A 14,769-nucleotide genomic window follows, 5' to 3' on the forward strand; every position below is an offset into this window, starting at 1 on the left:
ACGACTGTTATTCAAGCGCAATTATACCGAGCACTTAGAATTGAAACACTAAAAGTAAGTCTTCTATTCAGATATTGCATTTCATATTTCACCATATGCCAAATAAGCTAGTGATGTTTTATTATTGTTGAGTGTAATATCAGGAGACAAAATCCTACAAATTTTCTACATAACTTTTTCCATGTTATCTGTTTTCCATTTACATCGAGTTGAACACGCAGTGTGACTTTTAATATTCTTTCTTCCGGCACATTTTATGCCAAGGGATCAAACTCAATTCTGAGTATCCTAAATGTACTCTCAGGCCAAGCGGGTGTGTTTTATTTGGGTTTTTTTTTTGGTGTTTTTTGTTTGTTTGTTTTTTAATTTGTATAGAAAAGAAGAGAGGAAAAACCTCCAAATAAACCTATAAACCTGCTCCTATGAATGCTGACAAATGGCCTGGAAAGAGCAAGTGCCAGCACGTTTGAGGAGACCACGTGGTTATAGGCAGTTGTTGCCGGCTCAGGTCTCAGCTCGAGGAAAGTGGGTAATACCCGAGGGAACTGTGACTGTAACGTACGTCAGCTCTGGCAGATGGGGCGGGCTTAGCGAGCAGGGTCTCCTGGGTACCACGAGGGACACAGCTGGGAAGGCTTGAGCCGAGGCCCCGAGCCCGCGTTCCTGGCGGGGGCGCCCGAGCGCCAGCGTGGTAAACACAAGCGTTAAGGAGCAACCGCCGCCGTCGCTGCAGGATGGCTTCCAGCTTCAAGAAGCCCACCGTGGCCTCCACCATCCAGAAAAGAAAGGTGGGGCCTAAACCCGAACTCACTGAAGAGCAAAAGCAAGAAGTGCGCGAAGCGTTCGACCTCTTCGATGCCGACGGCAGCGGCACCATCGACGTGAAGGAGCTCAAGGTGGCCATGAGGGCGCTGGGCTTTGAACCCAGGAAGGAGGAGATGAAGAGGATGATCGCCGACGTGGACAAAGAAGGCACGGGGAAGATCAGCTTCAACGACTTCTTGGCCGTGATGACTCAGAAGATGGCTGAGAAAGACACCAAGGAAGAAATCCTGAAGGCGTTCAGGCTCTTTGATGATGACGAGACCGGGAAGATCTCTTTCAAAAACCTGAAGCGTGTGGCCAAAGAGTTGGGAGAAAACCTCACGGATGAAGAGCTCCAGGAAATGATTGATGAAGCCGACCGAGATGGAGACGGCGAAGTGAACGAGGATGAGTTTCTTCGCATCATGAAAAAGACCAGCCTCTATTGAGTCCGTTTTTCCCGCAAGCATGTGTAGGGAAATTGAGTAATTGGCTGGCTTCCCTGCTTCTCCATTTGTGAAACCTGGAGTTAGAGGCCAGAGCCATCTCTCCTCTTACCCCCAGTTTGTCTAGATAGTAATATTTTCAAATCTCTAGCTCAATTATAGAATTTTCAAATGCTTTTAACGTTGAGTTTTGGTTTTCGTTCCCAAGAGCGGACCTGGGTTGAATCAAGGGTCCTGAAACTTCTCTCTGGGCACTATTTGCCTTGCGTTGGTGGACACCCTTTAAACTGAAGGCGAGGTGGCTTCTTGAGACAATTAGCATTGTGGTTCCCTTGTTGTTTCTTTGGTATTCTTAAATTATCTTGCTTCCTGTATTATTGCTTACATTCAAGTCTTTCTCACAGGAGGAGGTGAAGTCACCAACAGGCCATCCAGCCATTGATTATCACTTAACTGAATTCCTGGTTTGAAGGAAAACAATGCAGCCACTTATGGGCTCAGAAAAGGTATTGTTCTAAAGGTTACACTTGTCTTTGGCTGGTGGTAAATGGTGCAACTTAGATTATCCTCTGGCTTCATCACAGGCAAATGACTCTTGATTTGCATGTACCTTACCTACTGTGGATTATCCAGGGCCACGATGTATTCTTGGGCTACAGAATAAAAAGAAAATTTACTATTGGCTCAAGCAAAGTATGATTGCTTAAGAGATTAAGCTAACTAATGACTTTGTGTAAATATTTACAAACGTAAGATCTGAGCTTAGGAAGCAGTTAAAAAAAAACTATAATACACGTTGAGCTACTTATCTGTCTTTGAAAAGATAACTAGTGTTTCAGTTATTAGACCAACTATACTGTAACCTTAGTCATTTCATTACCGCTTTATTAGAAGCCACTGTCTACCTTCTCATTCTTAGAACATCTTGTATCTTGATACTTAATCTCCCCTCCTGTGGTATATGGTTGATTCCCTAAAGTCTGGCATATAAGTATTTCTCTATGTTATAATCCCAAGAAACTATTCATTGTGACTTGTGTTTGCATTAATACTACTTATCCTCTGTTATAAATTAAACCTTTCTTGTTTTGAAATAAGATACCTACCCTTTTGAACATCTGCAAGTATGAAGTTAGAGAGAAGTTAAATAATATAACTATGGGAAAATACTATAATCTGCTGAGATGGAAGACAAATGTTTTGATAATAGGCAATAAAACTACCATAACAGGCAGGATATTTTGGTGACAGCTTAACCTAAATTAAACCTTCATACAAAGTTCCATTAAAATAAATGCTGAAATTCTGGAAAATTTTTCACTTGCTTTGCCAGCAATTTTACCCTTCAGAGGGCTGTTAATGTAATCAGGAAAACTACGACTCTGGGTTTAATTCTCATTAACAGGGACTAATTTGTCAGAGCAGCAGGACTGGCTGAAGTGATGGGTATGTGGGCATTTACTGTGAGAAAGGATTTTGCTGAGGTAGCTGGCACAGGGCAGGGGAACTCACCCAGACTGCAGATGCTAACAGTTCAGGTTCAAGGTCTTAGTGTGGATTCAGGTGCAGTTGGAGGAGATTCAGGTTCAGCTTGGGTCAAGCATCAGTGGGAGGGGCCTGGTCTGAGGGTAAGGGGAGGAGTGTGGCATTCTGGGAAACAAGAGTTCCTGGCATCCTGCTGACCAGAGTCTTGGCCCAAAGAAGTACATATGGATCAAGGTAGAAAAACCAGAAACAAAGTTGGCAGAAACTAGGAGAAAGGGTCAGAGTTTCAGCCAGCTGGACTGGATTCAGTCTTGGCTCGCGGCCCAGCAGAGGATAGAAGTGAAAACCGGGAACTGGGGCTGAAGCCCAGTAATCAGGCTGCTCAAACACCATAGGGTCAACTGTGAAGGCTGTAGCCTAGGACTTCAAGGGTTGGCTTAAGGACACGGTCCATCCCACACACAGGAAGTAGTAATAGTAGTAGTTGTAGTCACTATGTTGTGTCTGACTCTGCGACCCCATGGACTGTAGCCCGCCAGGCTCCTCTGTCCATGGAATTCTCCAGGCAAGAATACTGGAGTGGGTAGCCATTCCCGTCTCCAGGGGATCCTCCCAACCCAGGAATTGAACCCGGGTCTCCTGTATTGCAGGCAGATTCTTTACCATCTGAGCCATGAGGGAAGCACACACAGGAAGGGGGCTCCTTATTTCTGAATATTTCTGAGCCCCATTCACCGCTAAGGAAGAACCTCTCAATGGACTATTAGTCTTGCTTCTCAATAGGCTCATATTCTGGGGGATGGAGGGTAAAGTGGAGATAGGGAGACAGCTACACTGACATTTGAATTTTTAAAATATTTACTTATTTTGGCTGCACTGGGTCTTAGTTGCAGCATGTGAGATCTAGTTCCCTGACCAGGGATGGAACCAGGCCCCCTGCATTGGGAGTGTGGAGTCTTACCCACGGGATCACCAAGGAAATCCCAACATTTGAATTTTAATACATACATGTATTAAATACATGTATGTATTTTAATACATACATGTCTGGCTGGGTCAGACATATCCCAGTCTCTATACGAACAGAGCCCAATTCAATGAAAATTTATAAACACCTTTTTGCAGATGAGTAAACACAGCTATAAATGTTGGGAAGAACTAAGAAAGTAGTTTTCACTGGATTATTACAAATGATCCCAGGAAAGAAGCAGGAAGTATACCAAAGAAACTGTGTAGGGGGACTTTCTTGGTGGTAAAAGTACCCTTATCCTTGATAATAGATAATTTTACTTATCAACTGGTTTAGGTCGCAGGGTGCCCTGACATTTGTTTAAACACTATGGGTGGGACTTCCCTGTGGTCCAGTGGCTAAGACTGTGCTCCCAATGCAGGGAGCAGGGGTTCAATCCCTGCTCAGGGAACTAGGTCCCACATGCCCCATCTAAAGATCCCATGAGCTGGAACTAAGACTTTGGCTACACACCAAATAAAAAAAAATTTTTTTAAAGAAATTATGTAGGGAGCTCATTGATAAGCCCTTGCTTTCAAAAGTTAAATGTAACAGGTGAAAAGCTGACCATTTGGGCCAAGGATGAAAATATGAGAGTATCAAGTTTGTATTGCTGTCATGAAAGCTAATGCCCCAGATGGGCAGAGGACAGTAAAGGGATTTTTTTCCCCTAAAGGCGTCCTAGTTGTGTTTAAGATGAGAAGGTTGAGGATGGGATTGGTCCAACTCTTTAAATTGTTGCAGGTTGGTTTCCACAGGAAGCCGACTCTGAGGTTTGTGTGTGGTTAGATGACTGGTCATGTCCGACTCTTTGCTACCCAATGGACTGTAGTCTGCCAGGCTCCTCTGTCCATGGGGATTCTCCAGCAAGAATACTGGAGTGGGCTGCTATGTCCTCCTTCAGGGGATCTTCCCGACCCAGGGATCAAACCCACATCTCCCACACTGCGGGTGGATTCTTTACCATCTAAGCCACCAGGGAAGAGTTCATTTTAGTGTGTTCTCTGGATCACTTTGGTGAGAGGAAAAGAAACTAAGACCCAGCAGAGGGAGAAATTGAGCTATGATATGGTTATAACAAAGGTCTCAGCTGATCTCCCGAGGAACTCTGGAGCAAAGATGACCCTGCAGATGATCCAAATTGCGACAAGGAAGTTGAGCCTTGAAAACTTGTCATTGATTGACAGTCACTGGACCTGAGCTGTCCCTAGGGAAGGGGGTATGACCTTGAGCAAGGTGGCTGTTCTCAGCCAAGGGCAATCAGTCCCTGGGAAGGAGAAGTCAGTTGCAAACTTGTAGCTGTCAAGACTCCCAGCTCCTTGGGGATGACTTCAGTTCTGAGGGACAGGCCTGCGGGAGGTATGGGCAGAGCCTCACGGCTCCCACCCCTTAGATCTCTCTTCCTGAGGGAAACTTACAAAAGGAAATCTGGAGGGACGAACTACAGCCCTTATCACAGTGGCTGCCCTTGAGGCCACAAACAGTGGTCATCACTCTCCCTGATGACCCAGTCTCGCGTCCCCTCACTGTCAACGCCTCTGTGGCCTGGTGAGTTGCCTAATGGGAGGAGTCAGTTCCTCATCCCTGAGGAGTCTCAGCCCCCAGTCTCAGGTTCTGGCTGCTGCACACATCTCCTTGCCCTCAAAATTGAGTACAGGAGCCCCAAAGACATTCAAGTGTGTCACCTGGGTGCCAAGCATACTGTCCCCGTGTTCTGCCCACAGCTCTGTACCCTCCTGATGACCAGGAGTAGTTACTCATGATGGTGACACCTCCCCTAGACCGCTGCCCTCTCGGCATTACTTAAATCATTTTTCTTCTCTCTTGGAGAACTTCTTTCCTACAAAGCTGGCCTATTGGTGGTAGGTCTACTAACTTCAGTTTTTGCCTATCTGAGAAAAATCTTTATTTATGCTCCACTTCTGAAGGAATGAGAGCTTCCCTGATGGCTCAGTTGGTAAAGAATCTGCCTGTAATGCAGGAGACCCAGGTTCCATCCCTGGGTTGGGAAGGTCCTGTGGAGAAGGCAGTGGCAACCCAGTCCAGTATTCTTGCCTGGAAAAGTCCATGAACAGAGGAGCCTGGTGGGCTACCGTCTGTGTGGTCTCAAGAGTCGGATACGACTGAGCGACTAACACTTTCACTTTCTGAAGGATTACTTTACTGAAACCAGCATTCTAAGTTAATGGTGGCTTTTTTTTTTTTTTTTAACTTTCAGCAATTTAAATATTTCATTCCACTTTCTTCTTGCTTGCATGGTTTCTAAAGAGAAGTCTGTGTAATTCTTATCCATGTTTTCCTACAACTAAAGTCTTTTGCCCACCCAACCTCTGGCCTGCTTTGGGAATTTGTTGGTGATTTTCTGCAGTTTTGTTTTTTTTTTTAATTTGATAATGAAAGACTTTAATGGTAATGTCATTCAGTTCAGTTCAGTCACTCAGTTGTGTCCGACTCTTTGCAACCCCATGAACTGCAGCACGCCAGGCCTCCCTGTCCAGCACCAACTCCCGGAGTCCACCCAAACCCATGTCCATTGAGTTGGTGATGCCATTCAGCCATTTCATCCTCTGTCGTCCCCTTCTCCTCCTGCCCTCAATCTTTCCCAGCATCAGGGTCTTTTCCAAGGAGTCAGCTCTTTGCATTAGGTGGCCAAAGTATTGGAGTTTCAGCTTCAACATCAGTCCTTCCAATGAACACCAGGACTGATCTCCTTTAGGATGGACTGGTTGGATCTTCTTGCAGTCCAAGGGACTCTCAAGAGTTTTCTCCAACACCACAGTTCAAAACCATCAATTCTTTGGTGCTCAGCTTTCTTTATAGTCCAACTCTCACATCCATACATGACCACTGGAAAAACCATAGCCTTGACTAGATGGACCTTTGTTGGCAAAGTAATGTCACTGCTTTTTAATATGCTATCTAGGTTGGTCATAACTTTCCTTCCAAGGAGTAAGCGTCTTTTAATTTCATTGCTGCAATCACCATCTGCAGTGATTTTGGAGCCCAGAAAAATAAAGTCTGCCACTGTTTCCCACTGTTTCCCCATTTATCTGCCATGAAGTGATGGGACTGGATGCCATGATCTTAGTTTTCTGAATATTGAGCTTTAAGCCAACTTTTTCACTCTCCTCTTTCACTTTCATCAATAGGCTCTTTAGTTCTTCTTCACTTTCTGCCATAAGGGTGGTGTCATCTGCATGTCTGAGGTTATTGATATTTCTCCCGGCAATCTTGATTCCAGCTTGTGTTTCTTCCAGCCCAGCGTTTCTCATGATGTACTCTGCATATAAATTTAATAAGCAGGGTGACAATATACAGCCTTGACGTACTCCTTTTCCTATATGGAACCAGTCTGTTGTTCCATGTCCAGTTCTAACTGTTACTTCCTGACCTGCATACAGGTTTCTCAAGAGGCAGGTCAGGTGGTCTGGTATTCCCATCTCTTTCAGAATTTTCCACGGTTTATTGTGATCATTTCTTTACAGGTTCATAACTTAAGTTTACTAGATATTAAGAAGTACTTGGACATTTTCAAACTAAGTAGCAAGCATTTAAAATACCATGGTGTTCAGCTGATATGTATATTTAAAAGTATAAAGGAGATTCATAAAAATGAAAACGTGTTTCAAAAATAGAGTCTGAAAATACATCCTATTTTATCATTTATAGTAACATAGTGTGGTACTTCATTCATTCACTTGTGTATTTATTCATTCACTTGTGTATTTATTCATTAAAGTATATTGACCTACAATACTACGTTTTTTAAAAATTATTTATTTATATGTTTTTGGCTGTGCTGGGTCTTCGTTGCTGTGTGGTCTTCTCTCAAGTTGTGTGGGGTGAGGGCTACTCTCTAGTTGTGATGTGTGGGCTTCTCATTGCAGTGACTTCTCTTGTTGTGGAGCATGGGTACTAGGGCACGCATGCTTCAGGAGTTGTGCTCTCAGGCTCTAGAGCACAGGCTCAGTAGTTGTGGCGCAGGGGCTTAGTTGCTCCACAGCATGTGGGATCTCCCCAACTCAGGGATTGCACCCATGTCTCCTGCATTGATAGGCGGATTCTTTACCACTGAGCCACCAGGGAAGCCCAACACTATGTTTTTTCCAGGTGTACAGCAGAGTGACTCGATATTTCTATATCTTACAAAAGGATCACCACTTCTACAGCTTGATAATCACATGTAGATTTTTGGTGGTGTTTGAGATTCCTGAACCTATGGTTTCCGTCATTAATTTGGGGAAGTTCTCAGTCATTATTACTTTCAATATTTCTTCCTTTCCTTTCTCTCTCTCTCTTTTCCTTTTGGTATTCCCTTTATATGTGCATACATTATTCCCTTCGTAATTTTCCCACAGTTCTTACACATTCTGATCTTTTTCATTCTTTCTCCCCTTTACATTTCAGTTTTAGGTGTTTCTGTTGAATATCTTCAAGCTTACTGATTCTTCCCAGGGCTCTGTAAGTGTATTAATGAGCCCCCGAAAAAGGCATTCTTCATTTCTGTATCAGTGTTTTTTATTTCGAGCATTTCCTTTTGACTCTTTCCTAGGGTTTCTATTTCCCTGAGCACATACACATCTGTTCTTTCATAATGTCCACTTTTTCCATTAGTGCCCTTAGCATATCTATTATTTAAATGGTGATTAACTGGTTGTTGATGATGTTGAGTTTTTCTACAACCCTGCTGATTTTCTGTCCAGTTATTCTGACAGTTTGTTGAGAGACAGACAGTGAAGTCTCCTATTATAGTTGTGGATCTGTCTGTTTCTCCTTTCAGCTCTGTTAGTTTTTGCCTCACATATTTTGCTGCTTTGTTGTTTGGTGCATAGACATGTACGATTGCTGTGACTTCTCAGTGGATTGGCTCTTTTACTATCATATAATCTTTCTCCCAGTCTCTGAGAGTTTTATGAGTTCTGAAGACTATGTTATCTGATATAAATTTAGCACTTCTGCTTCCTTTGATTAATGTTTGCAATATACATCATTTTCTATCCTTTTACTTTCAAGTCGCCTATACCATTATCTCTGGATTGAATTTCTTATAGACTGCATCTGGTTTTTAATCTACTCTGTCAATGTCTGTCTTTTAATCAGTTTATTTAGGCCCATACTTTTAGTGTAGATCTGCTAATGACAAATTCTCTCTTTTTTCTTTCCCCCTCTGAGAATGACTTCATTTCCCCCTTCATCCTGAAGGATACCTTCACTGGGTATAGGATTCTGGGTCATCAGTTCTTTTCTTTTGGCACTATGCTATCAAAATAAGGACTACACTAAGATAAAAATGAATGTGTTCCCAGGCTATGTTCATAAAAGTGTGATTCACCTAATGAGGAGGGAGACATCACTATGGTCTGGAGGACTATGCTCATTTCTGGGAATTACATCTTAAAAGGAATTGAAGATGGGACTTCCCTGGTGGCCCACTGGTTGAGACTCCGAGCTCCCAACGCAGGGGGCCTGGGTTCAATCCCTGGTCAGGGAACTAGACCCACATAGAAGTTACCTCATGCTGCAACTAAGTGGTGCAGCCAAATAAAATTTTCTTAGAAGAGATAATATATGGATAGTCAAACAACTACATTTTTTTTAAAAAAGGAATTGAAGAAATCAAGGCCTATTGATATCCCAAGTGGGATAAATACAGTGAGGGGATACAAAACCACACCCTAAGAGAAATGGCATAAAAGAACTAAGGCTGTTGCTCCTGAAAAGAAAATACTATCAAAGAATAGGACCTCCAAAGAAAATAGGACTTGTTCCCCTGGGCTCTGAGGGGTTTCAGAGAGAGGGAATGGTAAGGGAAAGAGATTTAAATTTAGTACCAGGAAGACTTTTCAACAACCAGAGCTGCACAAAATGGACTGCACTGCACAGAGATTATGTTCCGGTTGCGAAGGTGCGGAGCTTAGGGTTGGAGGAATATTTTACCAGGATGTTTTGCCAGGATGCCACATGTATTTCAAGCTATCGATGTTGCAACGCCTTCCCAGGCATCTCCATTTTCATATGGGTTTCTTGGATGTAAAATGAAATGGAATGTATCTACTCATTTTTATTGAAGTAGAGTTGATTTACAATATTGTGTTAGTTTCAGGAGTACAGCATAGTGTTCAGGTTTTTTTCCAGATTACATCTGAAATGGAATGTTTTTAGATAGAGAAACTTTACACTTGGCAAAGTCTATCTTTATTTTAACAACCAAACAAATTTATGTATCCTATATAAGAATATTTTGTGACTTCAGTGGATGATGATACTTACAGAAAATGTCTGCCCTGTTAGGATCTTGCCTGATACAGTTATAATTCACTTCTAAATTCACTTCTATAATTCTATATTATAATTCACTTCTATAATTCTATAATTCACTTCTAAAAAGTGATAGATGTGATTTTAACAGCAGCCAACACTTAAATAGCACTTACACTGTACCACCCACTGTTCTAGGAGCTTCTACATGTTCAATTATTATCTCCATTTTACAAAAGCAGAAATAGAGACAGGAAGAGATTAAGTAATCTCCACAAGGTTACTCAGCTAGTAAGTGGTAAACCGAAGATTTGAATCCAGTCTCTATGACTCCTAAGTCTAGACTTAAAATTTATACCCTGCCTACCACCCTAATTTCTTAGTTTAATCAGCTTGTCAGGACCTGTCCGGTCCAATGGATGTGTCTCCTCCCAGCATATTCTTCTGAAGATTCTCAAGCGGCAAATCTAACTCCTCTGAGACTGGGCTTAAGCTTTAGAAACAAACTCAAGTTATTTGTGCTCAAATGTGATGGACAAAGTGGTTGAAAAGCTGGATATTATCATTTGACATTTAAAACTGCCAATGCCACTGAAATGATGGGCCTAATTTCTCTGAATGGTTTGTAAACTGGCTTCGAAAGTCCTTCCAAAAGAGAAGCACAGACAAGGTGGTGACTGACGGATAGCATCGCTGGAATAGGTCTCTAATCACCTTGGCAACCCAGTGTTTTGAAAGAACAACACTCACTGGGATATGTACATCTGGTGATGTTGTTATTTTCAAAGTTATACACTACACAGATGCATCCTTTGCTTTGTCAAAGAACTGTTCTTGCATTTGTTAAGAAATAAAAAGGAAGAGGGAGAAGGCACCAAGTAGGAGATTCCGATGCATTATGTACTTGAATAACACCAGATCTTGATTAGGTGCCATTAGGGAGTAAGGATAACGCCCTTGGCATCTCCAATGAAGTACAGTCTTAGGAAGCAATAGCTTCCTAGTGAGACAGATCAAGTTTGAAGTCCAGCACAGAGCCAATTCCTAGCTGGTTTGGCGGGAGGGGGTTGGGAGGCAGAGGGGGATTACTTCTCTGAGCCTTAGTATCTTAATCTGTAAAACAACATCTTATCAGGATGTTGTCAGAGTTAGAAATAACTTCTATAAGGGGATCTGACCCAATAAAGGAAACATGTTAAAAATAATAATAAGTCAAGTGTACTCAAAAAGACAAAGTAGAGGAATGAGAACATTGTCCTCACATATAGAGCGGAGTAACCTCTAAAAAACGCTGTCAAAAATAAACATGGAGCTTCCTTGGTGGCCCAGCAGTTAAAACTTCCGACTTCCAACATAGAGGGTGCAGGTTTGATCCCTGGTAGGGGAGCTAAGATCCCGCATGCTGCGCTGTGTGGCCAATACATAAATTAACAAATAACATTTTTTAAATTTAAAAAGGTCAACTCACTTGTTGATTCTTGGTTCACCTTCCCAGGACCGCTGAGAGGAAGTTTGGGACCCAGTGTAGGGAAATATTTTTAAATTTTATGGCTCCTTAGCATGGGCAGGCTTGACATTTCTGTTGGCTCCCCCTCTCTCTTGCTCCCTCCCTCACAGACTGTAGCCCGTCAGGCTAAATACTGGAGTTGGTTATCATGCTCTTCTCCAGGGGATATCTTCCTGACTTGAGGATCACACCTGTGTCTCTTACGTCCTGTGCATTGGCAAACAGGTTCTTTATCACTAGTGCCACTTGGGAAGCCCAAATAAAATTTTTAAAATTAAAAAAAATAAACTCACCTATCACTTCTTGATTCACCCCCCAGCACCACTGAGAGGAAGTTTGGGACCCAGTGTAGGGGAAATATTTTCCAATTTCTTGGCTCCTTAGCTCAGGTAGGCTTGCCATTTCTGTTGGCTTCCCTGTTCTCTCACTCCCTCCTGCATCACCAGGAGTGTGTGACCCTGGGCCCCCCAGGCCCAGGGGCGGAATCTGGCTACTAGGAGCCGCCTGCAGATGTGCAGGGTGTACCTCCAGCCAGTGCAGCCAGTGGGCGAGTGGGGGCTGAACACCAGCCAAGACCTGCTTGTTAAACCCAGCGCCTGGCACAGGGAGCAGCTGCCCACAAGTACCTTTAACTTGGCACATGAGACTGCCTGCTTTTTCTTCTTTTCTCCCCAATCGGCTTTATCTGGCCCCCCCCTTTTTTTTCTTAATTTGCACAATGCGTTGAATATGTCACTCACGGGCCTGCCACTGAATACTTTTTTGTTTGTTTCTTGTTTTTTAACTGAGTTAAGTGGCCAAGTTTGAAAAGTCAGGGATTTCATGCAAGAATCTGCATTTCTAGCTTCTTTTGGGAAATGGGATGTTCTTTCCACCACAGTAGGCCCATATTCCTTCCTGACAACACTTTAGCTGGAGCCAGATGGCCTCTGCTCGCTGCAGACCTAGGCGGCTGGTTTTTCCACAGGCCCCCAGGAGCCTGTTAGGTTTCCCACGCCCAAGGCTGGGGGAGGGCGGGAGGGTGGTGGGGGGAGGGTAAAGTTCTGTGCCAACAGGTCTGATTTCCAGCTAGTGGCATAGATGCCTCCAGGGGGCAGCATGTGCATGCACATGAGTGACAGGTGAGGGACAGTATCCTGTAAGATGCAGACATTTCTCTGCATCTGAACGGAGATCCAGAGAAACCCACTCTCTGGCCAGGCAAACCCCATGGACATGAGGTCTCTGCGGCGTGGGCAGAATAAAGCCACCCTCTGTTCTTGCCCAGGGACATGGAGACACTGGTGGCTGCTTCAGAAGCTGCCAGCAAAACTCAGGCCACCTTCTGGGCTATTCTAGTATGTTTCTTCTTTTTATTAAAACAGCCAGGGGGCAGAGGTAGATGGTAGGAGAAAACCCTTCCCTACAAAACCATTGGGGAAAAACCCAGGCAGCCAAAGAGTCACTTTGACACGCCTGTATCTGTGCTGGGCAAAATATGGGTGAATGGGTTACGCCCAACTGGGTAAATTCAGCTTTGGAGGAAGGGGCCCAGTGATTTCAATCCATGTTCCTGCTGGGCCCTGGTTAATGATGTTAATGAAATGAAGAGCTGCACACACTATTTATGGCGAGGTTAAGCCGATTACCCTAACTTAACCTACTTTCAATGTGCAGATCTCACCAGGGGAGGACGCAAGTCTCTGTTACCTGTTTTTCTCTCCCTGGGACTTTGCCCTGGACATTGAAAACACGAATCCTAATAAGGCCATTTTTTTTACCTGTCTCATTCGAGAACAGGATTTTCAAACTCCCCCTTCAACATTGATGAAATTCCCTTAGTCCCTGGCAGGGAGGTGGGAAATTTCCAAAAATAGTCAGCCGCATAATTACTAGGAGAGCTGAGATGCTGATACCTAATAAAGATGCCATAAGTAAAGAATGATGAGCCACCATGAGAAATGACTCACTAGAGAAGGACACGTTGGAATGTGGGATAGTAAAAATCACTTAAACTTTGCATGACCTTGAAGAAAATCATGGTGACGTTCTGCCAGGTCCCTGGGACGCTGGGTTGAGATACAACTCTTTCCTTACTATCTAGTCGGCTGAGTTTAGACACGCTCTGAGCCTTCCTCCTTGGACAGCTCTGAGTCTCCCTCGCATCTCAAGGGCTGTCTGAGTTCCTCCCTGCACTTTACAACCATTAGGCAGGAGCAGTTAATGAGACTATCAGTTCCGTGGAAGCATCTCGCTTGTAGCAATGGGGATGGGCGTGCCTCTTTGATAATTTAGAACAGTGCTGAGGGTCAGATCTCCTGGGGTGGTGTCACGAATTGAAAAAGTGACTGTGGCACTGCCCTTCTCTACAGTTTTCTACAGCTGGTCCAGATTTTCCATGGGTTCACCTTTAAATTAAAAGAATTTCTGCACTTTCAAGAATTTGAAAACAAAGCCATGTGTGAGAATATGAGACCTGCTCCTATGCCCTTACAAGAAATAGGTTGCATTCCTTTTTCTGCACTTAAAAAAAAAAGCACCTCCTCTTTTTTTTTTTAGAATGCCATGTATGTAAATGATCCCCAATGAATCTTTAGCATGTGCCCATCTTGTTTCGATTTTACTAAACTTTAAAAATATACCCATTGTTCCCTTTTAAGAGCTCTTGGCAACATTTTCAGAAGTGGAGCTATATGAGCAAATTAGCAAATGAATAGAATTAGCAAGTACCATTTAGCAAGCACTCATGGTACAAATACATATACAATATAGAAAAAGTATCATCATAGATCTTATAAGGCTGTCTAAGGTTTCTTACCTAGATTTCATTCTTAATTAGCAAAATCCTATGAAATTATATAGAGAGATGGAAAATAATAAAGTCACTGGAATAGTACTTTTACACACCTTTCAGTGATTTTGATTTTGATTTTAAAGGAATTGTGTGATGTAGTGGTGCTAGTGGTAAAGAATCTGCCTGCCAACGCAAGGAGCATAGGAGATGTAGGTTTGATTCCTGGGTTGGAAAGATCTCCTGGAGAAGGAAATGGCAACCCACTCCAGTATTCTTGCCTGAAAAATTCCATGGACAGAGAAGCCTGGCAAGCTACAGTCCATGGCGTTGCAAAGATCTGGACATGACTGAGCATGCATGAACGCAGTCATGCCCAGGAGCGGGATTGTTGGATGATAGTGGAAAGAACAAAAAGATATGGGTGAGACAGAATTTTCGTTCTCTACCTTCACCGTTCTGTGATATTGGGCAAATTACTCTTTTTATT

General features: G+C 43.2%; 1 protein-coding gene across 1 annotated transcript; it reads left to right on the top strand.

Moving 5' to 3' along the window:
• Positions 1-693: 693 nt before the first annotated feature.
• On the top strand, positions 694-2,563 carry CETN1 (centrin 1). Its single transcript, XM_081561816.1, has one exon. The coding sequence runs from the start codon at positions 735-737 to the stop codon at positions 1,251-1,253; it is 519 nt and encodes a 172-aa protein (XP_081417942.1). The 5' UTR covers positions 694-734; the 3' UTR covers positions 1,254-2,563.
• The last annotated feature ends 12,206 nt before the right edge of the window (positions 2,564-14,769 follow it).

Source organism: Giraffa tippelskirchi, chromosome 14, assembly GCF_054371585.1.
Source record: "Giraffa tippelskirchi isolate mGirTip1 chromosome 14, T2T-mGirTip1v1.2.pri, whole genome shotgun sequence".
Classification (NCBI taxonomy): Eukaryota; Metazoa; Chordata; class Mammalia; order Artiodactyla; family Giraffidae; genus Giraffa; species Giraffa tippelskirchi.